This window comes from Leopardus geoffroyi, chromosome C2 (assembly GCF_018350155.1).
Source record: "Leopardus geoffroyi isolate Oge1 chromosome C2, O.geoffroyi_Oge1_pat1.0, whole genome shotgun sequence".
In the NCBI taxonomy this organism is placed as follows: domain Eukaryota; kingdom Metazoa; phylum Chordata; class Mammalia; order Carnivora; family Felidae; genus Leopardus; species Leopardus geoffroyi.
The window spans coordinates 58,659,661-58,687,533 of NC_059333.1; the positions used below are offsets into that span (position 1 = coordinate 58,659,661).

At 38.1% G+C, this 27,873-nt stretch overlaps 2 protein-coding genes across 51 annotated transcripts in view; both read left to right on the forward strand.

Annotated features, from left to right (window-relative positions):
* PHLDB2 (pleckstrin homology like domain family B member 2) overlaps positions 1–9,594 on the forward strand; it is a 230,177-nt gene extending 220,583 nt beyond the window's left edge. For all 49 annotated transcript variants that reach the window (XM_045501958.1, XM_045501963.1, XM_045501979.1 and 46 more), the window contains 3 exons: positions 1,730–1,949; positions 6,915–7,000; positions 7,603–9,594. In XM_045501958.1, the coding sequence (XP_045357914.1) occupies positions 1,730–1,949; positions 6,915–7,000; positions 7,603–7,743 (447 nt within the window). In that variant the 3' untranslated portion in view covers positions 7,744–9,594. The remainder of the gene's footprint in view (positions 1–1,729; positions 1,950–6,914; positions 7,001–7,602) is intronic.
* Positions 9,595–11,451: 1,857 nt separating this feature from the next.
* On the forward strand, positions 11,452–27,873 carry ABHD10 (abhydrolase domain containing 10, depalmitoylase). 2 transcript variants are annotated; one of them, XM_045502013.1, is made up of 5 exons: positions 11,875–12,422; positions 15,296–15,479; positions 21,026–21,137; positions 21,659–21,796; positions 26,590–27,873. In XM_045502013.1, exons 1-5 carry the CDS (start codon positions 12,281–12,283, stop codon positions 26,932–26,934), a joined length of 921 nt encoding a protein of 306 aa, XP_045357969.1. In that variant the 5' UTR covers positions 11,875–12,280; the 3' UTR covers positions 26,935–27,873. The 2 variants fall into 2 exon arrangements, with proteins under 2 accessions (XP_045357970.1, XP_045357969.1); XM_045502014.1 differs by lacking the exon at positions 15,296–15,479 and having other exon boundaries at positions 11,452–12,422.

Genomic DNA, 27,873 nt, shown 5'->3' on the forward strand with positions numbered 1-27,873 from the left:
GGCTCTCAGAGCCTGCTTTGTTTGGATCCTCTGTCTCCCTCTCTCTCTTCCCCTCCCCCCCCTTTCTCTCTCATGCGTGGTGTCTCTCAAAAATAAGTAAACATTTAAAAAAAACTCATTGAGACCTACTACTCAAATGATACTTTGGTCACGCATAGAACAATTCAGCGGGAGAGGCAGTTTTTCTTCTGCCCATTTTTGGGAGTATATTTAAAAGGACCATGTTTTTCCAAGCAGCTTTGAAAAATGCTGCCAGATACTGGAAACAAATACAACACCCAAACTAAAACTTTTGGTTGAGGAAGAGAAAAGCTTCTATGAAGCCATTTTTGGAAGCAAATACTCCAGAACAAAATAATTTTACCAACCCAATTTCTTGGTAGTTTTTTTTTCCTAACCACTGTATTGTCACACATATCCCCTTTGCTACAGCCGTCCACACATGTGTGCAAGGTTACTGAACTCCAGCAAAACTCAGGAAAAATCACCCATTTCCTTTCACTTCCTATCCCGCTTATCATAGAGTTTGAATCTTTGCAACTAAAAAGCTGCTTATATAATGTATGTCGGATGAGGAACTAAAATAAAATCTTGTGAAGTGCCAATTATTTCAAGTTCAAACCCATTTTACCAAGTTTTACTAGACTTCATAAAAAGTACCGTTCCTCTTATTCTTCATAGTTGCTGGCAGTTTGGTAGCATGGCAGTGAGAGACCCATCTTGGAGACTCTGTGTGCTTTTGAGGTATCAGTAAGTCTCTGACATCTGTCTAAAGTCAAAGTACCACAGACTCAAAGGCAAAATATTGCAGGAAAAATTCAAAGTAAAACTTGTTCATTTTATTTCATTATGCCTATCCTTTGCCAAATTATGGTTCACGGTGAAGATCATCCCTGGCTATTTGGTGTTCGAAGCCAATCCAAAAAAGTACAATTCTCTATTTGAATCCTAATTATAAGGTTTTCCTCCAAGTATATATTTAGGTCATTTTCCCCAGGGCAGAGGGATGGGGTTATTAACAGAATACAGTCAAACACCATTTTGGAAATGTGACCCATGGTGATGCATGCTTCCTAGATTAGATGAACTTCTCTACTCCAGCCATAGTAAAATAAAAGACATCCACATACATCTTTTCCATATCTGCTCATTGGATAGCTCATTGAGTACGGCTTTGATTCCACATCTCACCTTATCTTAGCTTCACTTCTCAAAACATACATCTCTGCCTTCAATTTCTACCAGAGGGTGTGTATCAGCCAACATGTATAGCTTTAGGGGATCTCGCAGGGCCGGGGGGGGGGGGGGGGGGCGTGTACTTACTAAATACTGTTCACCAGTCATGTCATGTCTGAGATTAAGAACTAATGTTAGGTGGTGATAGGGAGAGGCCCAGGGAACTTCGTGCCTCATTTCCCTGTGTTTTGAAGTGCGATATGCCTCTTGTAAAACTAAGGTTAATGACGTTTTTCCATTTTCTCATCTGCCCTTCTCAAGGAGTAGAACCTGTCCGCCTGAGTTTATCCCTCCCCCTCCCCCGCATATTGTAGCATCCTTCTGAAAACGCTATGCATTTTTTAAACTCCAAAGAATAATGTTTATCTTCAGTTCTCATAATCACATGAACACTTGAATGCTTAGGCTTTCCAGTTCATGTCCACTCAAATAACTGTGACCTTAAACGAAATAAGTACTTAGCTATATGTGACACGGGGTTGTGCTTTTCCAGGCCCGACCTTTGACACGCTATCTGCCCGTCCGGAAGGAAGACTTTGATTTGCGAAGCCACGTAGAGACTGCCGGCCACAATATCGATACCTGTTATCATGTATCGATCACAGAGAAGACCTGCCGAGGATTCCTTATCAAAATGGGTGGAAAAATTAAAACTTGGAAAAAACGATGGTTTGTGTTTGATCGGAACAAGCGCACATTCTCTTATTATGCGGGTGAGTGATAAAAAACTCTTAAGTGATATATTCAAATCAGGAACTCTCTGTTAAAGAGCAAAGGTAATAAAAGTCAGTATAAATAGGTTGATTGGTAATAGAATTAAGGGCAATATTAGCTTTGTAGGTCTATATTATTTTATATTAGGGTTGTATAGTCCCCATGATATGTATGATTTCCTCCCTAGAAATAAACATTTGGGGCACCTGAGTGGCTTAGTCAGTTGGGCATCCATCCGACTTTGGCATGGGTCATGATTTCAAGGTTCAAGGGTTCGAGCCCTGCATTGGGCTCTGTGCTGATAGCTCAGAGCCTGGAGCCTGCTTTGGATTCTCTCTCTCTGCTTCTCTCTCTCTCTCTCTCTCTCTCAAAAATAAATAAACATTAAAAAAAATTTTTAGGGGCACCTGGGTGGCTCAGTCGGTTGAGCGTCTGACTTTGGCTCAGGTCAGGATCTCGCAGTTTGTGAGTTCGAGCCCCGCGTCGGATTCTGTGCTGACAGCTCAGAGCCTGGAGCCTGTTTCAGATTCTGTGTCTCCCTCTCTCTGCCCCTTCCCCACTCATGCTCTGTCTCTCTCTGTCTCTCAAAAATGAATAAACGTTCAAAAAAATTTTTTTTTAATTTTTAAAGAAATAATAAAAATTATCTATTATTTTAAAAGTGTGAATTAGTCTGTTCGGGTTCTGAAATAACCTGAAGTCTGAACATATATTAAATGGAATTTATCCTTTTAGACCAAAATATTGACTTTTATACCACAAAGCCAGAAAAAAGGTTTCTGTTTATTTATTTATGGTCATATGCCCTATTTAAGTCACACACAATTAGGCAGCCTTGGCTGACAGACATCCAGCTACAGTTTGTAAATTAGGATGTTATTTAAGCCGAGAGTAAAGCTCATCAGTGAACAAGTGAACAAGTATTTATTAACTGACTGACATATTTTTGGATTGCTTAAATGATGGATTGTGAGAAACATACCCACCTGAGTCTTCAAAAAAATACAGGAATATTTATGTAACTGCTGTACTTACTAAAAAGTCTCGGGGCACCTTGATGGCTCAGTCCGTTAAGTGTCCAACTCTTGATTTCAGCTCAGGTCGTGATCTCAAGGTCGTGAGCTGGAGCCCTGTTCCGCATTGAACGTGGAGCCTGCTTAGGCTCTCTCTCTACCCCCCCCCACCCCCGTCTCTCTCAAAAAAAAAAAAAAAGAAAAGAAAAGAAAAAGAAAAAAGTTTCTTACTTACTCCTGGGTCACATATGAAACACGTCCATTGTCAGCACAGATTTAGCTCTGCTCTCTTAAGCAACTAAAGAAAAGTAATATCATGCAAGAGTTTATGAAGAGACCCTGTGGTGACTGTATCAGCGTTTATGAGCAATGCCAAATAAAGAATCAATTGTTAAATCAATGTAATAAGAAATAACAGTCTAGTCACTTAATCTACATAGTGTGAGGTCAGGATATGTTTATGAAGAGAAGTATGAGGCACCAAGAGGCATGTGGATAACAAGGAGACCCTGGCTGGGGGGCCCCAGAGTTGGGGTGAGGAGGACCCAGGAGTGCATGCCGTTCAGTTAGGAGCTCTTTGGTTGGGCTCCAGTATGCAGTTAATGCTGTAGTGGCCCCAAGCGAATGGCCTAAACCCCCTTCCGGGTTCCCTGCTTGCCTCTCTTGGGCCTTCTGATCTTGGGTTCTAAGAAAATCCAGAGACGTTCTCTTCAGTTAGTACAATAGAAAAGATGACAGTTTAATGAGAAATGCCAATTTATGTCCACAAAATCCATAAACAAAACTTTGCCCTGTGCTAGTCTCCAAAGACAACCTCACCCAGAATTTTCCAAAGATAACATGTTAATTAACTCCAGACAAAACAGCTTCACTCTTCTCTGCTTCTCTTCTCTGAGACCCTTATTTCGTTCTTTCCTCTGTCAGCCAGGTCAGCTGTTCACTCCCTCCTCCTTCTGACCCATGTCAGAACCTGTGCTCCTAATGACCACGTAAATGCATTTTTCCAAATGTAAACTTCTTGGTGACCAGTTTTCTCTTTAAAAAATATATTATTTTAAAAATATTTTTATTAAAATATTTTATAATAGTTTTTATAATATACAACAAAAATATATTTTTATATATATCTACATGTTTTATGTAATATATAATAAAAAATATCTTTTTGACATATGAATGATTACTCAGAACTGTAACATATAAAACAGGCAAAAATTATGTTTCATTTAGCTTTTTAATATTCCCATATTATATAACTGACCAGTGCGTCCTAGTTTGACAGACACTGTCCATTTGGCTCTGTTTACAGCCATCAGTAGCTTGTCTGCTCCCCTGGCCTCCGCCCCTGCTCTTTCCCCAAACATCACCAAGTGCAGGAATAGATCAGTCCACAGGAAGCCATGCAGATTGCAGTTCAGGCTGGACTTGACCCCACAGGCACCACACCCGCCCCTTCAGCTTGTCATGAGGTAAAGGGCACCGTGCGTGTGAAGGAGCTGTAAACATGAGTGCTGACAGTTAATGTCATAAGTCTCTGTGCTCATCACAGAGTCTCTGTGCCTCCATGCTTGGCCTCCTACATATTAACTGGGTAACCTTAGAAGAGTCTCTAACGAAAACTGAGACAGAAAATATATCTGAAAATTGATGGGCTAATGCTACCAAAAGGAATGAATTGCTTTATCGTGTCAAGTTACAATAGCATTATTAATTCTCTTAGTTCACAATGCCCTTGTGAGGCCAGCATTTTTGAGAGTTCTTTCTCAGATATGAACTGCCCTACAAACAAAAGGTTCATTCCCAGTTTTCTGCCTCCTTGAAACACTGATGAAATTTACTTTTAGCTTCAGATTTTATTTTACACCTGCTTTCAAAAAGTAAAGTATTATTGTATTCCCATTAATACTGCAGTATCCTTCCCAGTGAACTGATTGAAACCCACTGAACGTGGCATTAATTAAAACGGTGCTTCCCAAGGAAGAGTAAAATAAACAAACAAAAAACCAGAACACATACAAATATGGTCCATGGTCAAATAAGTTTGGGAAATGCTGAGTTAAGTGTAATTTAATAGCTTTATATTTTCCACTGAACCTCTCAGGGCTATTGTTTTTCAGACTAGCTTTCCATTGTTGTTGGGAAAAAAGGGACATTCTTGGGTAAAAAACTTAACAGTAGAACAAAAGTGTAGGGGCACCTGGGTGGCTCAGTCAGTTAAGCATCTGACTCTTGATTTTGGCTCCAGTCATGATCCCACCCCACATGGGACTCCCCACTGAGGACACAGAGCCTGCTTGGGATTCTGTCTCCCTCTCTCTTTGCCCCTCCCCCACTGGTTCTCTCTTTCTATCTCTCTTTCTCTCAAAATAAAAACAAATAAACTTAAAAAAGGTCTATACAATGAAAATAAGTCTCTTTCACATCACAAAAGTCTGACATATCTTTTCAGATTTTCTTTATTCATTTATATATACACTTTTTCAGATATATGTTTATATATATGTATATGTTTCAGATAGATGTATATATATGCGTGTATATATATATATATGTATATATATATATATATATATATATATATATATATATATATGTATTCTTTCTTCTTTAATACAGTTAAGACCAGGGGCTCCTGGGTGGCTCAGTTAAGCATCTGACTCTTGATTTCGGCTCAGGTTATGATCTCACGGTTTGTGGGTTCGAGCCCCACATCGTGTTCTGTGCTGACAGCGTGGAGCCTGCTTGGGATCCTCTCTCTCTCCCTCTTTGTTTCTCTCTCTCAAAATAAATAAATGAACTTCAAAAATACACAGTTGAGACCAAATTCTTCACTCTGTTCATAACTTTTGTCGCGTAACAGTATTTCAGGATTTTCTCTGACGAGCACTTGCCGACCCAGCTCAGTCTTTCCAGTGGCTGTGTGGATTCCATTATGTGACCCGACCATAATTGGATCAGTCCCCTGTTAGAGTTCAGACAGATTTTTTGCTGTCTTCTGCTGTAACAAACACAAATCCGTATGCATGTGCATGAGTAGCTCTTATACAATAAAGTTTTAGAAGTGGACTTGCTGAGTAAGAGGATTTTTTGCATTTTTAATTGGTGTCTTTTCCCAAACCGCCTTCCAAAAGGAGCTTTCTTATTTGCACTTCCACCAACAGGCTCTCTCTCTTTTTGCAGCCTCATCCACACTTTGAACCCTTTTTAATAGGCTCACATGCATTTGTGATCTTCTCTGTGTTTAAATTACAAAATATTTCAAGAACTTACTAGATCGTAGAGTGATGCTGTTTGGTTTGTGATTTGGTTGCTTTTGTTTTTGTTTTACGTTTTTGTTGGGTTTTTATGGCGAATTTGATGAAACCTTGGAAACAGTTTGAAACATGCTGCATTGAAAGATCACTAAATTATTGACATGAAGCTCTACTGGGAACGGGGAAAAAGCATGCTGAACAAGAAATTCATAGAAATATAAGTGGAATATTAATAAATAGAAATATAAGTAGAATATTATTTTAAGTTAGGTAAAAAAAAAAAAAACCACCCTTCTTAAAAAAACAAAAACCTTCTTACAAATCTCATTACGACAGCTCTACATATTAACATTTCCATTACAACTACAGTTTTGGGGAACGTGGGGAGATAATCAGTATTGGTGTCAGCAGTGTTTATATTTTGTGTGCTAACTTGACTGTCAGTAGTTCTGGGTTGTCTTTTTGACTGCAGATTTGCTAGAGAGCTTTGGGCAAAATCAATTAGTCCCCGAGGTTTGGGCTGATGGTTCCCTTTTTGTTTGTTTTTTTCAAAATAGAACTGGGCTAATGCCTTCACCTAAATTATCTGAATTGATCTCAGGTAACTTAAATACTAGATAAATATTGTAATAATTATACTGAAATTATAATCTTCCCAGTCTATCGTTGGTGATAAGGTATTTAACTATTATTGCAGACAAGCATGAAGCTAAATTAAAAGGAGTAATATACTTCCAAGCCATTGAAGAAGTGTATTATGATCACCTCAAGAATGCTAATAAGGTAAACACTGATTTTCAGATGTGAATGAATAATTGGGTTGGAAAAATGGTTTTAGAACTGCAAGCAATTTAGATGTGTTGCTCTGACATAACAGATTGATATGAGCAGAATCACTCTAGAAAAGCGAACATAATTAGTATCGCTGATCTTTGGTGGAAGGAAAAATCATGGTGAAATGAGAAAATATTCTGGACATTTTGATTCAGGAGACCTGCTAAGTGACTTGCTGAGGTTCTAAGAAGGGTCTACTACCTAGTTATAAGGAAGGATCTTAGTAGGACTAAGAATAGCAGCGGTTATTTATTGCGTACATTATCTAGGCACTGGGCTGGAGCTTTATCTACAAAGGAGCTGCTAAGAGGATTGATTGGTGAGCTCTCTGTGTGAGAGTTATTGTGCAGTGAGGCCAGAAAGATAGTCAGTCCTAAGAAAGATGCTGGAGGTGGGGGTACAGGTTCTACGAGAGCAAAAGTAATACCAATTTAGATTTCCACAAACTGGAAAACTTTTGAAGAGGAAAAAGCTCCCATAGATGTCTGTGTTATTTAATGTTACAATTTCAGGATGTTTGTTTTACATGCTTTTCCTTTTTTGATTTTTAGAGTCCTAACCCATTACTCACCTTCAGTGTCAAGACGCATGACAGAATCTACTATATGGTCGCGCCATCGCCGGAAGCCATGCGGATCTGGATGGATGTTATAGTTACTGGCGCAGAAGGTTACACCCACTTCTTGTTGTAGCGAACTGGCGCCAACAGTGTACTTCCGGGCAGACTGCAATAGTCTCTTACAAGAATGAAGCCATATTCAGTCCGGGATGGAGAGACCCGGACCCACAGGCCCATCCCTTTAACTGTGTATACTCAGAACTCCTTTTTTACATTAACAGGAAGTCATTTGTAAAAGAGAAAAGGGGGGTTGAATTCAAAGCTTGAGGACAAGTAGCGAAAGGATTGAAGCACCTGTGAGAAAGAAAACACTATTTTGGTAAATAGCATCACTTATAGGAACACTTCTTATAAACTGTTTTTTATCAATTGTTTACTTTGGTGAAATAAACTGAACAGTTTACAAAAATGTATGTACTTGGAAATATGAAATTATTTTAGCACCCAAATTATTGGCATTGACATTATTCGTTAATCGACTGACGTTTTAAAAACCACTTTGCTGAAGGTTATTTTGTAAGTAGAAGCAAATAAGGGGTTGGAGGAGAGTTTTAGGAGTTTTGCCCTAATTACTAAGTACTGCACCTAAACCAAAGACTTGACGTGACTTCTGTTTAATAGTGGTAGTTTCAAGTAATGAACTGTATTTGGTGTTACTCTACATTTTAAAATGGTACTTTGATGCCATCAGTTGCCCAGGAAGTTGACTCTGGAGAGTTACCACTGGCATAAGCAACTGTACATATATAGCAAATCACTTGTTGTAAAAGAAGAAAAAACAAAAAGTTGTGTGTTTTACACAGAAGCAGTCTTATTAGACAGGCATTCTGTCACTAGGAGCGATTAAAAATAAAGAGACTATTTCATGTTTTGCTAAAGATTTCTCCATTCCCGGTGCTGAGAATAAAGGTAGCCAGTAGCCGATTTCCTTAGGTTGTCTGTTTGCTCTTTATCGTGGAACACACCTCTTTTTGCAGCCTCGCGTGACATAACGATGAAACCAGCGCCCTATTTTCACCAAAGAACAGACCAGTGAAAATACTTACTTACAGAAGTAATGTTATAGAACAAGGAAAATGAACTCCAACTTAATGTTCTCTGTAATGTACTATTTTATTATGTATTTCTTTACAATTAGCTTTAGTTTTTTTAGAGTTAAGTTAATTTTTCTTGAATGAAATGACTTCAGGCAAGTCTCTTTTATAACAGTTTTTCAAATGCCACTTATCCTGGTCTGTCATGTTGTGTGTATTTGTAAGTATGAACGTATTCTTTCCTAGAAGTTTGCAAATGAATAGAAGTAGAGAGTAATTAATGGCTTTGCTTACTAGTACAAGGTGAAATGACTAGATTGGAAGTGTCCATAACATCTTGATCTGGCCTGACTGGGTACAATGTTTAAAAATTTGCATTCTGGTTTGCACACATGTATACACGTTGCCAATAATAGGATTTTGCAACTGGATGACTCATGATTTTACTTGAACAGTGGAGGACAAGGTCACTATTGCAGAAGACAGTTTTATAATCTGTTTTTTTCAGACATCAGCCCTAAACCCTTGTAATGGTCTAAGAGAGTGAAATGCAGTTGCTAAAATTTTGTTGGTTAATGTAAGATGTAACTTTTCTGTACTGTACTGTACTTTCTCTATAGGATTATGAAGATATTCTAATCAACGTTATATTATGCATGATGTAGTAAACCTTTTAAAATGTGTGTTAAAATATGTTGAGTATGGATTAAAATGTTGACCAGATTTCACAGCTGAAAATAAACTCATCTCTCGTCAGGAGGTTACCTATTGGTGACATAAGAGGAGATGGATTAATCAGCAAAAGTCAATTGTCAATCTCCATAAAGGTGGAGATTTTGTGTGCTAACATTATGATTTGTAGTTTTATAAAACTGAAATGAGATGACTCCCGACAAATGTGACATCTGACCGTCTTTTTGCAAAGATGCAATTATTACTGGGGATTGCAAGGGCTGTGTTTACTTATCTGACGGGGGAAAAAAAATCACGCAGGTGTGAAGTAAAGGATTTTACTTGAAGGCAACCTCACTTGTCTCCCTGGACTAAGGCAACAGATTTCAAAGAGAGAAATGGCCCTGAACAATATATCCTTACACTCCTGATAATGAAGGCAGCATTGACAGTGGGTACGGAAACAATTGGTCTACTTCAAGCCCATCACTATAGGTAAAAGCATCTTCACTTGACACTAGCCACAGTTTTTCATGATTTGTTATACTGATAAGGGCGGATAGAGAAAACAATCTATGGGTTTCCCTACTCTTTTGAGCAGTGTTTTTCCCACTATGGAGACAAGTCAGATTGTTTTCATTTTGCTGTACATAAAATGCAAGATCTACAAAAATAAAAGGAGAGAATAGGGACAGGAATGATTGAGAATATTTGCAATTATCCAAAACCCAGTGAGAAATGTTTATTGTTAAGATTTAAAGGACAACGAAGTGACACACATTGTCTATCACCTTAGTGATTTAGTTTCTTTGGAATCTACAACAGGCCTAATGGAGAAATGGCAAAATAGCTCAACAACTTTTGGAGTGCATCCTGAAATCGAGCAGCCGTCCTTGCTCTCTGTTTCTGGCACTACACCACTCAAGAAAGATCTATTTAGTTTTTATTTATCCAACTTTTCCCAATGTTCCAATAAGATAGGTTCTCAAGACTCCAAACATAGGCTGGATTCACCGTATCCAACATTTGCCTTTAACTCTAGCACCAATCATTGCTCCAAAATGTATGACTAACATAGTAAAGTGGCTTTACTTAAGTACTTTATACCAGCCACCTTAACCTTAAGTAGAAAAAAACTAGATAAGATCTTATTTGCTGATGCCTGGGGCCCCCAGAATTCATTTTTTTTCTTCTGCTTGCTTATAAGAATAGTGCTGTAGGGGTGCCTGGGTGGCTCAGCAGTTAAGCCACTCACTCTTGATCTCAGGGTTTTGAGTTCAAGCCCTGTGTTGGGCTCCAAGCTGAGCAGAGCCTACTTAAGTAAATAAATAAATAAAATAAATAGGGGTGCCTGGGTGGCTCATTCGGTTAAGCAACAGACTTCGGCTCAGGTCTTGATCTCACAGTTCGTGGGTTCGAGCCCCACGTCAGGCTCTGTGCTGACAGCTCGGAGCCTGGAGCCTGCTTCGGATTCTGTGTCTCCCTCTCTCTGCCCCTCCCCCACTTGTTCTCTCTCTCTCTCTCTCTCTCTCTCTCTCTCTCTGAAAAATAAAATGTAAAAAAAAAAATATATATATATATATATGGTGTATACATTTATGGTGTGTGTGTGTGTGTATATATATATATACATACATATATATATATATATATATATATATATATATATATATATAGTGCTGTAGCAGATTATATGCATCCTTAGGAACTAATACTGTTCTTTACAGAAGAGTCACAGACTGGAGCCACTAGATCAAGGGCGCTGAAAATTATGCACATTTTAAATTGTGCCCAGATTACTTGACAGAAGAGGTTAGCAATTAACCCTGCTACCAACCATACAGGTGTGCCAGTTTTCCATCATCCTTGCCAATAGTTGCTCTGTTAATTTTTCCCAATCTGACAGGTGAGAAAAATAACATGTTATTTTTTTATTCACATTTTTCAATTAGTGAAGTTGAACATCTTTATAGATGAAGCGCCTACTCACAGCCTTTGGCTAATTCCATTGAATTATAGGGTTTTTTTTTTTTTTTCCTTATTACTAGGAGCAGGCTGAATAGAAGTATTAATGTTCTGTTATCTGTGCCGTAAAATCAGTTTTTCTAGACTCTCATTTGACTCAAGATGCCTTTTACCGTGAAAAAAGTTGAAGTTCACATGCAAACATTTTTATTTATTCCGGGGTTTCATCTCTTGCTTATGAAAGTCCCTTCTATCCCCAAACTACAAAATACTGCCCTAAAGTGTATTTAAATCCTTTGTTTTAATCTTCCGTTGAAAGCATATATCTCCTGGGATTTATTTTTGCACGTAACATGAGGCAGGGGACAGAACAACTAAATAATTCAATTGTCAGGCATATAAAGAGCTAGATAGAGTAAAAACGAATTGGAAAGCGCCGAAGGAGCGGCGAACGAGTCCACCTCGGGTATTTACACAAGCAGGATTAAGGTCAGATTTTGGAAGCATTTCCGGTACGGTTTAAAACTGTCTTAAAACTGTCGGGGTGGGAAGGCGATTTGTAATGCAAGCAGCCTAGCATCTTAACCTTCCGCTCCCTAGTGTCCTCGGGACGATGAGATGGTTTCCTATCTAGGAACGTTGGATACGGATCCTCTCCGCGCCTCTATCTATCTAACAGCCAGCTAACAACCAATTGAGAAAATCACCTACTGAGGCTGCTCAAAACATTCCAAGCCATCACAGGCAAAAACTCCCTGAGGAACCAACCGTCCAATTGCGAGAGGCTCGCCAGAGCGACGACTCTCCGCGCATGTGCGCCCTCAGTTGAAACTCTTTAGCAAGCCCCAGCTTCCGGCCGGCGGCGCATGCGCGGTTCTGGTTGCTGTGCGCTCGGAGCTACTCTGTGGGTCAGCACGGTACTCAAGGGCCTCTGGGAAGATGGCGGGGGCGGGCATGGCTACCCTGGGCTCTTGGGTACCTCGTCGGAGGTGGGGCAGAGAGGCCGTCTTCTTAGGCTTCTACCGTGGCCTCAGCGCGTTACTTGCAAGGAAGTCGGAGCGGACGCCACGGTGGGTCCCAGGTCAGTGTCCGAAAGGCGGGAGAAGTACGCGTTCTTTCGAACTTGGAGTTCATTCCGTTCCTGTCTAGTGCGTTTTTGGCGCCTTATTTAAAAATGCTCTTCCCCCGTTCTCAGTACTCTAGTTTTACTCGCTTTCAGCGATTCTGGTGAAAGCTGTAGGAAGAACTCTACCGGCCCTTGCTGGAGTTTTACGCTCTGCAGCTTAAGGATCGTACTCTGTGCCTGCCTCCCTGTGTTAAGCGCCAACGCTAGGAAAAATTTAAGATGTGCGTTTGGTTATTAGTTGCTTTTTCTTTCGTTTGTCTTCTGGTCTAAGGGCTTTACAGATCTTGACTCCGTTAGGATGCTGGGACCTGACCTTGCTTCCCTTTGGGAAATTTATAGTATGAACTTTGTGTGTGTGTGTGTGTGTGAAAGTGTAGACGCCGTGAGCAAGCCAAATTTCTGATTTTGCCTTCTCGATGCTCCCGCTCAGTGAAAACCATATTCATTACTCTACAAAGGAAACTAGAATTTGTACCAAAAATGAGAGCATCAGAATATTTTCTTCAACTTGTGTTCGATTCTTCTCCATAGCACCCTACCCCCAGTATATATAGTCTTTCTGAATTGTGTCTTTTTATTCTCTAGTTTTGTTGTTTTTACACCTTTGGCATACAAGCTGTCAGATGCATTGTGCTTGGAATGGGAACTGTCATTGCTGACACCCTTTGCTTTGGTTAAAAATTTTAAATGTATATAATCAGTTTAACTTACACTTAATTATGTACAGTCTAAAGGCTTGTTATATATATAAGTTCCCCTAGTGAAGTATAGTATGTCAATTCATTAAGTAAATTGTAATACTTTTTCATCTGTTTAGCACATCATTTAGGATTTATGCATCAGGCTTTGAGCTAATCCTTATAGTACAAAGATCATTTATGGATATAATGTTAAGAACCCCTCCACTTAAAACTCACCAAAATGAAGTAAATTACTCTTTCAGAGGAGAAATTTCTGTTTGGAGATGTAATATTGAGAAGACAATAGGAAGGATTTGAGTGCTGAACTAAGGAACTAGGAAATTGACATTTTTGCTGATACAACCTACCAACCAACATAACTGGCCCCCACTAGCCCTGGTTTTCACTAAAAAAATTTTAATTTGGCATATTTCACTATACAGTGAAACTTTGAAACAACACTTACATGTTATAGGGATAGCTTTAAGGCCTTCAATTCAGTTTTTAAAAAATCAACTTCTCAAACCCAAAACGAAGGAAGCTTTTGTCAACTCACATGGAGGGGGGCAGAGATGTTTTCCTTGGCCACAATAAAGTGGAGGAAGCTTTCATTTCATATAAAAGATGAGATGGGGCGCCTGGGTGGCTCAGTCGGTTAAGCGTCCGACTTCAGCTCAGGTCACGATCTCACGGTCCATGAGTTCGAGCCCCTCCTCGGGCTCTGGGCTGACTACCCAGAGCCTGGAGCCTGTTTCCGATTCTGTGTCTCCCTCTCTCTCTGCCCCTCCCCCATTCATGCTCTGTCTCTCTCTGTCTCAAAAAATAAATAAACGTTAAAAAAAAAAACTTTAAAAAAAGATGAGATTTTCTTGGTTCAGGAAAAGAGTATAAGGAAATACACAAACTTAATTTCTTTGGAAGGAGGAGGTGGGATTATAAATGACTTAATTTTTTAAAAATCTCTTTACCTTTTTTAAAGAGCAAGTATAGATTTTATGGTAAGGAAAAAACTTGAAAAACAGTGAAATAGAGTAACCTTATAAGGTTTGCCAGTTGTGCTGTTATACTTAAATTGCACTAAGATCTGTGTGCCATTCACAGAAAGCCAAACCAACAAATAAAACATAGTGATTGCAGAGTCCTGTGAGAAATCTTTTTCCGAAAATGGTATTATTATAAATTATTCAAGGTTTCTTGTAAAGTAACTGCTCATTGAACCCACCTCAGCTGATACAAAATCATGACAGGCTATTAGCATGGCCCATGATTTTGTGGATGGCGAGGGAGCCAGTATTACCAGCAGGAGCACAGCACCTCTGCCTTCGAAACAGTTTCTCTGCCTTCTCCCCCTCCCTGCCAAAAAGTAGAGGATGTGAAACTCCTCCAACACTGAAAAAATTAAAAAGAAAAATCTCACAAGAGAAGGCTTAAACTAGTGTAATTAAATCTGAACATTAATTGATACTATTTAGGACAGATGATACAGCAGCATTTTTTACAGGAAAACTTTTTACAAGTCTCTATCTTTTATTGCCTTGAAATTTCCACCTCATTGTGTATTTTGGAAGAATCAAGATTGGACCTTGTTCAAATGATTTTGAATATGAGTTCAAAATATGAACTGATTTTGATATGAGTTCAAAAGATACCATGGATAGGCTTGTGATTTTAATATTTCAAGTCTGTTTCTGTTTTTCCTCTTAAATGGAAGTAGTTTTGACATCAATTTGACACGTTAAGAAAGTTAAGATTGAAAATATACAGTTGACCCTTGAATAACATGGGTTTAACTACTAAGGCCCACTTATACATTGGTGTTTTTCAATAAACAGAACACTACTGTAAATACATTTTCTGTATGATTTTCTCAACATTTTTTCTCTAACCTACTTTTTTGTAAGAGTGCAATATATAATAATATAAACAACACACAAAATATGTGTTAATCAACTTTATGTTATTGGTAAGGCCTCCAATCAACAGTAGGCTGTTAGTAGTTAAGTTTTTGGGAGGTCAGAAGTTACACACAGATTTTCAAATACACGGGGGCGTCAGCGTCTCAACCCCCATGTTGTTCAAGGGTCAATTGTGTATGGTTTTCCAAAAACAGTATTTGTAAACTAGTTTATGTTTTTGTACTTTGTTTAGCTTGCAGACCAAAGTCATCGGTCTCTTTCCTTAGTCGACCAGACCTTCCAAACCTGGCTTATAAGAAGCTAAAAGGCAAAAGTCCGGGAATTATCTTCATCCCTGGCTATATTTCTAATATGAATGGTACAAAAGCATTGGCGATTGAAGAGTTTTGCAAATCTCTAGGTCACGCCTATATAAGGTAGGAGCAACACATTTCTTCGAGAAAAATACTACTACCATTGAGCATGGCAATGGAGATATATTTCTGCTCTAACCAATTGGAGCAAATGCCAGTGTCTTTATGGATTAACTTATTTTAATGGTCTGTAAACTTTCACCTTGTGATTTAGGGCTATTGCAAATGCAGCCCTAAAAAGACCTTCTTTAATGGTCTTTGTGCCACCCTGACAATGCTGGTGGAAAAAGAAACTAGTGGTAACTAAACTCTTCAGATGTAATACTCTAGCAGGACAACAAATCAAAAATAGTAGTTGGCTTTCTTGTAATGTCTTGTAATTATTTTGTGGCTTTCCATTGGGGATTTTATTTGGTCACTCTTTATAACTCTACTTTCAAAATATGTATTTAAAAATAATACATGTATTTCAGAATATTGTATATTTTTCATGTCTCTTACGATCTATTAAGTTCCCACTTCACATCCTCATATTGAGCCCATTCTTTCCTTTGGTTTTAGGTATAGTTTAGAACTCCATTTCTCTGGCCTGGTATTTTCATTGATGTTCCATGCCTGTATAAATAAATAAATGAGTGAATGAAAGTATTCTAAAATTAGTACTGTATAATTCATGTTTGCACTGAAGTTTTCTCTTTCCCCTCACTCCTGTAGTCTGAGTGTATAGAAGCATAGAGAGGATATGTGTTATTTAACCGAAATCTGATTTCATAATTCCTAATATTTCATTCCAGTAATTATTTTAGTAAAATAGTGTGCTTACATCGTTATTAGGTTTGTTTACTTATAACAATCATTTAGTTAGTGTCTACTTTGCCAGAAAAGATAGTATGGTTTAATAGAAAGAATGCTGGCCCGGAATTCAAGAATTATGGGTACTAGAATCCATTCCAGCAATAACTGTGACAAGATGAGTCAGCTGATAAACACTGGACCTATTTTCTTCATCATAAAAAAGGAGGAGGATGAACTAAAGATAATGTCTGAATCCTTTCTAGGACTAATGGCCTAAAAATCTGTTCATCTACATGGTTAGAATAATAGTTTCACTAACATTCACTCAGTATGTCTAGAAAATATAGCTTTCAGAAATTAATATATAAATACAAAAAACCTTTTAGATTTTATTCAATATATTAGCAGAGATTATGTCAATTAAATGGATTTAGTGTTACTCTTTTTTATCATATTGAGTTTCATTTTCCTACTCAGAACTTTTAAAAATCTATTCTGACTTAACTGTTATTCTGAAGACTGGAGTATCTTTTCCAAGTAGACATTCTAGCACTATTACTGGGTGCTGTAAAATATACAACAAATTCTAAAACATGGCTGTTGTTCTTAAAGATCAGGTTGGGAAAACAAGACAAAAAACATAAGAAATTAGGCCGAAATACTCAACAGAATATACTGTGTCAAAAGGAATAGCATACTTAATTGCACAAGGTGAGAGAAAACTGGGGATTGAAGTGGATAAAAAAAGCACTTCATAAAGGCACACTGATGTTAGGATTGGGGTAAGGAAGAAGATCTGTACAGGAAGGGAAACTACACTGATCAAAACACAATACAGTCAGAAAAATTGCCGTCGTTCTTTTTATCCCCCAGAGAATTTGAATCAAGAAATTGCCCTTTTACCAGTTCTTGGATTTAAGTTGAAACTGAGCACTGTAACCAGTTTCTATCTTCCTATGACACATGACATCTGTGCATTTTCTTTATTTTGAATACATATGGAAAACTTTTTTTAAAGTGTATTAAATAAACATGATTAATTCTAATGTGTACAGATCATTAATTGGTTCTGTGTTAAAACATAGCCTAAGTATGTCTTTATAAACCTTTATAAAAGTGTAGCCTTTCACTACAAAATTTTAATTTGACCAGATTCCTTTTTATTTGCTTTTATCAAACTTCATTGCAACCTAATCACTATTAACTATTGATTGCATTGTAGCTTGTTATTGGAGATTTTATCTTTTATATATACTCCAGTTTCTCAGTTTACCTTTTTTATGTTTTTGGCTGTAAAATCTTAGATCTTGAATGAGGAAATGGTTTTGTATATTATACAAGAAATGGTACATATGACTATATGAAAACAGTTTTTTGATGTTCTGTCACCATGCCTAACATAAGATTGAGTCAGAGCTCAGGAATATAGCACACGATGCTAGGGCTGGTATTCTCTCATAGTTATTTGCCATAGAATATTTAATTCTAGATTTGGGAATATGTCCTAGAGTGTTGAGGCTGCTAGAACAGCCTGTGGGGTTTTTTTTGTTGTTTGTTTGTTTGTTTGTTGTTGTTTTTTTTTTAAGTAGGCTGCACACCCAAAGTGGGGCACAGACTCTCACACTGAAGATCAAGTCTCATGCTGTACTGACTCAGCCAGCCGCTCCTTGCCCCACCCATTGCTGTTTTAAAGTCCTAAATAGCTGGATATGTTTGGTTTTTGTTTAGTTTTGTTTTTTTTATTTTTGAGAGAGACAGTGTGAGTGGGAGAGATGCAGAGATAGGAAGACACAGAATCTGAAGCAGGCTCCAGGCTCTGAGCTGTCAGCACAGAGCCGGGCACGGGGCTCGAACCCGCGAACCTTGACATCATGACCTGAGCTGAAGTCTGACCGCTTAACCGACTGAGCTGCCCAGGTGCCCCAACAGCTGAATATGTTTGAATTGTCTTTGTCCCTTGGTTAGGGTTCAGCAAGAGTGAGCTATATTTTTTACTTGTACCTTTTAGTATCACCAGATGTTTATATTTTCCTTTGTGAAGGGTTTCTACTTGTATTCTGCATCTGCATCATATATTTCAAAGGCAGCTGTGAAAGATGCAGCAAGTAGAGATGCCTGATTGCCCGCCAAGGGAGGAAAAAGGATTAGCTGGTACCTTTCTTCCCTCTTCTCCTGGGTCTGTTTTCTATGTCCTCTGGATTGAAGGGAAATAATGACTCTGATTAAGATGTGAGCAGTGGCCTTGTTACACAATTTCCCAAGGGCCCAAAATCATTTCACTTTATAACAAAGAAAAATTTAATTTCTTCTTCCTCCATGACTCGTAAATCCCTAAGAAAATGTGTGTATGCTGTGTGTCACATATATATTCTTACATGTACACTAAAAACACTAGGATTTATTAGTTTTCATCAGATTTTAAGAATTAGAGAAACCTGAACACTTCAAATTTGAATCAAGTGATTCTTTTTATTTTTACCTTCCACTTTTATTTATTTAGTACGTGTTATCATACTCTGTGTGTGAGGTGTAGGTGTCTCACCTCTGGGAAGAATGCAGACACAAAACGAAGAATGGTGTTTCCCCACCAGGATCTGACCGTCTCACAGGAATGATGAGGCACATCACACACATACAAACTGTCTTATAGAGCAGGGTATAAAAATTGATTGTGACTGATAAAAATGAATTCTGTATAAGTTTCATTAGGTAAGAATTTTTTCTTCAGCTTGTCTGGGGGAAGTTTTTCCAGGAAAAAAAAAAAAAAAGATTTGTTTGGACTAAGTTCTGAGAGGATGAGCTGTGAAGGTGAAAGGAGAAGGTACTCCCAGTGATGGAAATAGTATGAGGCATGAAACAGGAACAGAAAGCAAGAGCCAGTTTAGTAACAGCAAGTTGATCAATTGGGCCAAAGCACTGGTTTCCTCAGATGACATGATAAATGATCAATCTGAGATGACCAGAATATAATGGTCTAAAAAATAGGCTAAAGCCCTGAATGTTTATGTTGTATGTTATAGGGAACCGCTGAAGTTAATTCCATAGCAATAAAATGTTTCAGAAAAAAACCTGACATGTATAAAGTGGATCCATTTGGAGAAAGAGTGGACAGACACAGGAGGCTACTATGCTAGGCCAGGTTTAAGATGACAAAGATGTGGGGCGCCTGGGTGGCTCAAGTCAGTTAAGCATCTGATTTCAGCTCAGCTCATGATCTCATGGTTCATGGGTTCGAGCCTCGTGTTGGGCTCTGTGCTGACAGCTCGGAGCCTGGAGCCTGCTTCGGATTCTGTGTCTCCCTCTCTCTCTGCCCCTCCTCGGCCCATGCTCTGTCTCTCAAAAATAAATAAATGTTAGAAAAAATTTTTTTAAAAAGATGACAAAGATGTGCAGCGTGATACTGGTCTTACCATATTGCAGAGAAAGAGGTGAATGGGAAGAAACGAGAGTGAGTGAGGATGGCGCAGGGCAAGCAGTGTTTGGTATCCTGGAAAAAAAATTTGAGTGAAACAGTCTGCTCTTCAAGAACTGACATTCTAGGCACACAAATATTTGACCTGATTACTACGTAATATGAAAAGTGTTAAGTGAATACATACAAAAGAAAGTGACTGAGGGAGTGTATGTCAGAGTTCCTCAGGAGGTGACATGACTGAGGGATGAGTAGGAGTTTGGGTGGGAAGGAAGGCTTTCCAGGCTTTCTAGACAGGATGCAAAGGCCCAGCATTATAAAAGGGTCTGTCCAGGGATCGGAGTAGTTCAGTATGACTGTGGCTTAAGGTAATCTGCAGACGTGATGCGGTATTTCCTGGTCTATTGAATTGAGGCCTTGAAAATGCACAGATCGACAGACTTGGAGCCTGGAGAGCTAGGCAGTTGGAAGAAGAAGCAAACTAGGGGGATGAGTTGATGATCGTGAATTTGATTTACCTCTTTCCCTTTTATTAATTTAGTAAATACTAAGCACTTATCATGTGCAAAGTACTGATGTAGGCATTGGGAAAGCAGCGGTGAACAAAACAGCCTGTGCCCATATGGTGCTTCCATTCTAGTGTGGGAGATGACCATAAACAAATAATCAAATTTTTTATATGTCAAGGAGCAATATTTGCCATGAAGAAAATAAAGCAGGGTAAGGAAATAGAGAATGCTGAAAGCAGCACAATTTTGCATTGAGTAGTCAGAGAAGGCATCTCTGGAGATGGAACATTTGAGCCAGAGGCCTGAATGAAGCAAGGGAGCAATCAAAGTGGATATCTGGAGGGATACAGTATGCCCTGTAGAAAGAAAAGCTGATAGCAAACCTGGGTGGTATATTCCGTTTACTTCAAGAAGGCAAATGAGAATTCATTTGGGAGGGAGAGAACTGTAAGAAATCTGTAAGAAATGAAATCAGAGAGGTAGTCAGAGGCCTCATTATGTTTTGTTTAAAGATGGTAGAAGGCTTTTGAAGGGTTTGTGCAAGACATGATTTTTGTTTTAAAAGGAGCACTGACTGCTACATGGGGAATAGACTACTGGGGTAGAAAATGGACACAGGGACACTTAGGAGACTGTTACACTACTCTGGCAGAGAAGACGGTGACATGGATAGGCTGCTAGCAGTGGAGGAGGTGAGAGAGTGAGTGGACATGGGTGATATTTGAAGGTTATGCCAGTTGGATCTGCTAAAATATGTATTGACCTCATTGCTTTATTTTAATACATTTTAAGCATTGTAATAATGATAAATGAGCTGTCTTCTTTAAAAATCAGAGAACTATATAGCTAGATACAGATATCTAGATATAGATATATGTTTCCCCTTTTTCTAGGTTTGATTACTCAGGAGTTGGAAATTCGGATGGTAACTTACAAGAATGCACAGTGGGAAAGTGGAGAAAAGATGTTCTTTCTATAATTGATGACTTAGCTGAAGGACCACAGGTGACTTATTTGTGTTAAATATAATTATTGACTAATCTCATTTTTTGGGGGGCTGTTTCTTTAGCTATGAAAGTTTAATAGTTTAAATGTTTAACAATTAATTTTGGTATTTGATTTAAAATTATTCTATTCACTTTCTCATAAAATGTAAGTGGCATTTTACTTTACCTTGTAATCCTAATTTTAATTCTACTTTGTGCCAAATATTAAAAGTCTGGGAGCTAATGGATATAGAATAAAAAAGTACATACATAAATTACTGAATCCCCTTACAGAAAAGAAAAAGAAATTCCTCTTTAAAACTTTGTATCTTTTGGGGGCACCTGGGTGGCTCAGTAGTTGAGCGTTTGACTCTTGATTTCGGCTCAGGTCATGATCCCAGGGTCAGGGGATTGAGCCCCGCATCGCTTAAGATTCTGTCTCCCTTTCCCCTGCTCACAGGTGCGCACGTACTCTGTCTCTCCCTCTCTCTCTAAAATAAAATTAAAAAAATAAATATAACTGTGTGTTTTTGTTTTTAGATACTTGTTGGATCTAGCCTCGGTGGATGGCTTATGCTTCATGCTGCAATCGCAAGGCCACAAAAGGTCGTTGCTCTTATTGGTATAGCCACAGCTGTAGATGGCCTAGTGATCCAGTTTAATCAGCTCCCTGTTGAGGTGGGTCACAAGCAACCTCAGTGTACGCCTCCTGTCATAGCTGTGCTTCTTCTTTCTTTGGATGTTTGTTCGTGTGTCATCTGTCCTTTGACTTCCCGTGCTGGCTCATCTTTTGCCTTAGCTGCCTTTTTGTATATAATCTCTTTGCCTTATTTAACTGATTGGGCTCTTGTTCAAGGTCTCCTTTTCTTCATTCAGTCCCTTCAAGTCATTCTACCACATATTTCAGCCACATTAATGAAATCACACGTTACGTTTCTTTTTTTAGCAACATTTTCGTTATTAATCACATTTACTTACTTGGATCGGACATTGGGATCTCTCTTTGTACCTTTTATTCTTATTTTGTGGCATGTGGGAAATAGTACCTATTCTTACGACCACATTAGACGTGCCTCATCAATTATGAAACTCTTTTTCTTCTCCTGAGAGCAGCCTCAGAGCATCTCTCGGCAGAGTTCTCCCGTACATGTTATCATCCATCAGAGTCCGCACACAGGAGATGAGGTGTGTGACTCCTGGCTTAGACATGTAGTTGGCATTCTGTTCTACTAATTCTCACCTTTTAAAAAAATGTGCTTTTCATTATTACCATGCACTTTAGTAAATCATGGTCGAAATGAGGTTTCTGAAGTAAATGAAAATAATTTATCTGTTAATGTTATTATTAGACATGTCTAAGCACTTCGGTTATCTGCAGGGATAAAGAAATAATGGGTAATGGCTGTTTATTTTTGTGTGTTTTGTTGTTGTTTTGCAGTCAGTTGAGTTCTCTTTGGGTGCCTTTTTTCCTAAGGATCTACATGTCACCTGTGGGACTATGACCCTAGCAGGATGAGGCACAGAAAATTAAAGAAAGAAAAGCATTCTATTCAAATGGTTCAAAGAGTGTTTTCACTAGGCCAGCAGCATCAGCGTCACCTGAGAACTTGTTAGAAATGCATGTTCTTGAACTTCACCCAAGACCTACTGAATCAGAAACTAGGAGTGTGGCCCAGCAATCTGTTTTAACCAGCCCCTCCCGTGAAGTCTGAGAACCACTGCTCTGGAGAGTGGAAGAGCAGGTAGAGGAGGAAAGGAAATAAAGAGAAGGAAGAAGGCCTATGTAGTGGTGAATAGTAGAATATTGTTGACTTTTGCCTCAAGTTCTGCATTGATACCAGTGCCGTGTACTATCTGTCCTAAGCTGCTTCTCAGCCCACGTTCCTCCCAGCCCCTTAAGAAATGTTATTATCTGCATATGCAGTTTCTTCATGTAATTTCCTTTGAGAGCTAAAATTGCAAAGCTGGTTCCTTGCACTTACCTCAGATTTCTGAATTTTTTTGCTTTCTTAGTTGTTTCTCATACATAGTGCCTCCATGTCCGATGCTGTTAAATACTCCTACCATTGTATCTCTGCATATAAACCTTAAAGCCCTTACTCCATCCTCTAACTCAATTAAATGGTGCTTCTCCTGGTAGGAAATTATTTCAAGAACATAGCGGATGAGGAAGAAGGTGATTAAACAATTTTGTGTTGTTGTTATGGTAAAAGACAAGGTCTTTGTACATTATTCTTTATGTGTGTATCCACGTCACTCATGGAGCATATGGTCAGTAATCCCCTAAATGACTGAGAAAGTCTATACCTGCAAATCAGGGCATGTCTCTGCTAATCCTAAATCAGACGAGCAAATGCTGGTGAATAGAAGCATGTTAACTTAAAAGCATGTAAGCAAAGAACAGGGACAGTAGGACCACTATCTCTTCCTCACAGAAGGAGCTAGCTCTAACAATGGCAAGGGAGCAGAAGTGGTGATTTTTACTATCATCTTTAGCCCTGGGAATGTTAACACTCAGCATTGCTTACTGCGTAGGAACTGACTCTGATTGTTTGCCTCCTTTGAACATTAGAGGATGGCAGATAGGTGCACAGCTGTTTGGAATACAAGCTTCTCAACCACATCACCTTGATGTGGTTTCTTATTGGCATAGAACTTAATGTATATTGTACATTTTCTTCAGTTAATGATATTTTTGCTATTTCTGAACTTTTTGAGAGTTCAATTACATATAACATTCTATGAAGTTAATTTGTTCTACAAATGGATAGTATTCATTCACTTCAGTGGCAGATAACAGCCGGTTGGGGGGCAGGGATGCTTAAAATGCAGCTATTATTAATTGTATCCGTAAATTAGCATGGTTCCCACTTCATCTAATGACCAATGAAACTAAGTTCTAGTTACTGAAATTACAAATTCGGGAGAATGATCCTGAGTATTTGAGGATCACTGAATATCATTTTTGCTTTAAATATCCAGTTCACATGTTCTTTTTTTTTAATTTAATTTTTTTCATTTACATCCAAATTACTTAGCATATACATGTTGTTTTAATACAGAGACTGCCTTAATATTCATGTAGATTCACATTTTATAGTTTTTTAGAATTTCCTTAATTTCAAGTCATTCGAAGACGTATTTAGGAGTATAGCTTTCAGTTATGCAGCTTTTTCACTGAATCAGTAAATCGTTCTGGAATTTTAAAAAACACATTAAAATGCCTAAATACATATAGATTATATCATATATCTTACTATTTAAATTTTTATTTTCCATTTCATATTTGTAATAAATTAACAATTTTAAACATGGAAAAAATCATAATATCTTTATTGAAAATTTAAATACAGAAATTTTCAATATATTTGGCTTTTCTATCCTTATAGTTTTCTTTATTTTTGATAAGATGTCCACCTGTTTTTCTAGTCAGAAATTCCCTTAATATGATATGGTTTCAAGAGCCTTAAAAATACTTACATCTTGGGGTGCCTGGGTGGCTCGGTTGAGCGTCCGACATTGGCTCAAGTCACAATCCCATGGCTCTTGGGTTCGAGCCCTATGTTGGGCTGTGTGCTGCAGCTCAGAGCCTGAAGACTGCTTCAGATTCTGTGTCTCCCTGTCTGTCTGTCTGCCCTTCCCCTGCTCGTGCTTGCTCGCTCTCTCTCAAAAAAAATAAACATTAAAAAAAATTTTTTTTTAGTTTACATCTTCATGTACTAGTTCAAGTTCTGATAATCTTTCCAAATAATTTATTTATATACGGATAAATCTTTGTGCTCAAAGATGTTAATGGAAGTATCCAGCAGTGTGGAAATAATCAAGTTAATTAGTTTAGATCTAGCATAATGGACTATTTACTATGCAGACTTTAAAAACTTTTCATAAAAAAAAAAAAAAACTTTTCATAGAATTTTTTTTTTTTTTTTTTTTTTTTTTGGGACAGAGAGAGACAGAGCATGAACGGGGGAGGGGCAGAGAGAGAGGGAGACACAGAATCGGAAACAGGCTCCAGGCTCTGAGCCATCAGCCCAGAGCCCAACGCGGGGCTCGAACTCACGGACCGCGAGATCGTGACCTGGCCGAAGTCGGACGCTTAACCGACTGCGCCACCCAGGCGCCCCTCATAGAATTTTTTTAAACCCAGAAATGTATGTATGAAATAAGTAAAGCAACATAGAAAACTCTATGTGAATGGGTAATACCTGTTTTACATATTACATATATAAAACCAAATACATAGAGAAAAAATACTGGAAGGAAATGAGCCAGCATGTTAATGATTATTCTATCTATGAGGTGGGATTATGTATGATTGCTTGTTTTTTTTAATTTCTGTATTTCCCATGTTTTCTATAATGAGTATATGTTACTCTAATTAGAAAAATTGTTTAAGGGGCACGTGTGTGGCTTAGTTGCTTAACCATCCAGCTCTTGGTTTCAGCTCAGGTCATGATCTCTCATTTCATGATTTTTGAGCCCCACTTTGGGTTCTGCACTGTCAGTGCAGAATCCCCTGCTTGGGATTCTCTCTCTCTCTCTCTCTCTCTCTCTCTCTGCCCCTCCCCTGCTTGTGTTCTCTGTCTCTCAAAATAATAAACATTTTTTAAAAAAGAAAAGAAAATTATTTAATACAAATTATAGTCTAGAAAATTAAAACTCTTCAAGAATCCAAAGATACCCGGTGTTTCATCTTAAGGAAATATGTGTAGAAATGATATCCTTGCTCAGTTTTCAGGAAATATCTGGAAGACTTCATTGTCATCCAGAACAACACGTTTTTTTCTCATTCCCTAGGACTCTGGAAAGGAAACAGTACTTTTTTTTCTCTTTTCTTTTTTTTTTTTTTTTCCTTTTTTTACATTTAGCCTGAAATTGCACATGTTTGGTTGTCCCAGAGTAAGTACCGTATTATTTTTCATTTTTAGTTCTGGGCTTGATTCTTTCTTTTCTTCTTTTTCCCCATCCCCATTTTAGTGGCTTCACATACAGATACTTTTAGTTTGTGATTTTGAAATCTAAACAGTTGTTATTCCTAAGATTAGGGTTTATATAATATGAATGATGCCTGAACTGATTCCCAGAAATTACTTTTTCTCCCCTTCATTTTCCCTTTCAGTTGGGGTGAAGTAACACCCGATTTAAGATGTTACCTAATAAAGCTAAATCTAATTTGAATCCTAGTTATGACAGTTGTTACCTTTCAGCTTTGAACGTGAAATTTAACTTCTGTAGATTCTAATAGCCTCTTTTGTAAAAATGAAATAATAACAGTTGTTATCAGGATCTTAGGAGACAACTATGTGTAAAGTACCTTTCACAGCTCCTTGCACGTAGTGTTTAATTTTTGATAATTATCATTCTTACATTTTTATCTCTTTTCCTCCTCGGACTGCTTTTCTAGACTGTTTAAGACTATTGCATTTGTTAGTGTTGTATAAATACTTTTTTCCCCTCATTTTTCCCAATAGGTAAAAAAGGAAATAGAGATGAAAGGTGTGTGGAGCATGCCATCAAAATACAGTGAAAAAGGAGTTTATGACATTCAGTACAGTTTCATTAAAGAAGCTGAACACCACTGCTTGTTACATAGCCCTATTCCTGTGAACTGCCCTATAAGATTGCTCCACGGCATGAAAGATGACATCGTACCTTGGCATACATCCATACAGGTTGCCGACCGAGTAGTCAGCAAAGATGTAGATGTCATCCTCCGAAAAAACAGTGATCACAGAATGAAGGAAAAATCGGACATTCAACTTCTTGTTTACACTATTGATGACTTAATTGATAAGCTTTCAACTGTAGTTAACTAGAATCACATTTTTAGTTGGTATGAACTAACGGATCCAGAAAATTGGAAGAAGGATGAAAGACCCTGATACTTGGGTTTTTTCCTCTTATGTCTCTGTTTTGTAAATATCACATGAGTATTTATTTAACGCTGTATGATATAAGTGATACAAATTGTGATGAAAGTATAAGCTGCCGCCTGGAAAATTTTCTTCCTTCTGTCGTTGATTTCTTTTAATTGAAGTAGAGTTGACACAGTGTTATAATAGTTTCAGGGATACAACATAGTGGTTGGACAGCTCTATATGTTATGCTATGCTCACCACAGATGTAGCTGCCACCTGTCACCATGCAGCACTGTTAGAGTGCCACCGACTGTTCCCTCTGCTGTGCCTTTCATCCCGTGACCCACTCATTCTGTACCTGGAAACTTGTGTCTCCCAGTCCCCTTCACCTATTTTTGCCCATCCCCCCACCCTCTCCCTTCCGACAACCACCAGTTTGTTCTCTGCATTTATGGGTCTGTTTCTGCTTTGTTTGTTGTTTGTTTTGCTTTTTAGGTTCCACATAAAAGTGAAATAATACTGTGTTGTCTTTCTCTTGTCTGACTTCACGTAACCTAGTACCCTCTAGGTCTGTCCATGTTGCGTGTTGATTTTTTTTATTACTAAAAGATTTCCTACGTTTTTATTTGAGGTAATTTGTTTGCTAAATGCTTATGTTAAGCAGCACAGCTCTTAATTGTGTTCTCTTCTACTTAGAATTGTTAATAAAGCTTGAATTTTTTTGTCCTTTGTCGATCATATATGGAAATTTGTAAAATTGCTTCTGATTTTAAAATGCTATTCACAAAATACAGGACGATGTTTATTGAAGTAAATCTGAAACGATTGGAAAAAATGAGGTATGATAAAGTTCAAAATGTCAGAATATGACTATTAAATTCTACATGTTATATTTGA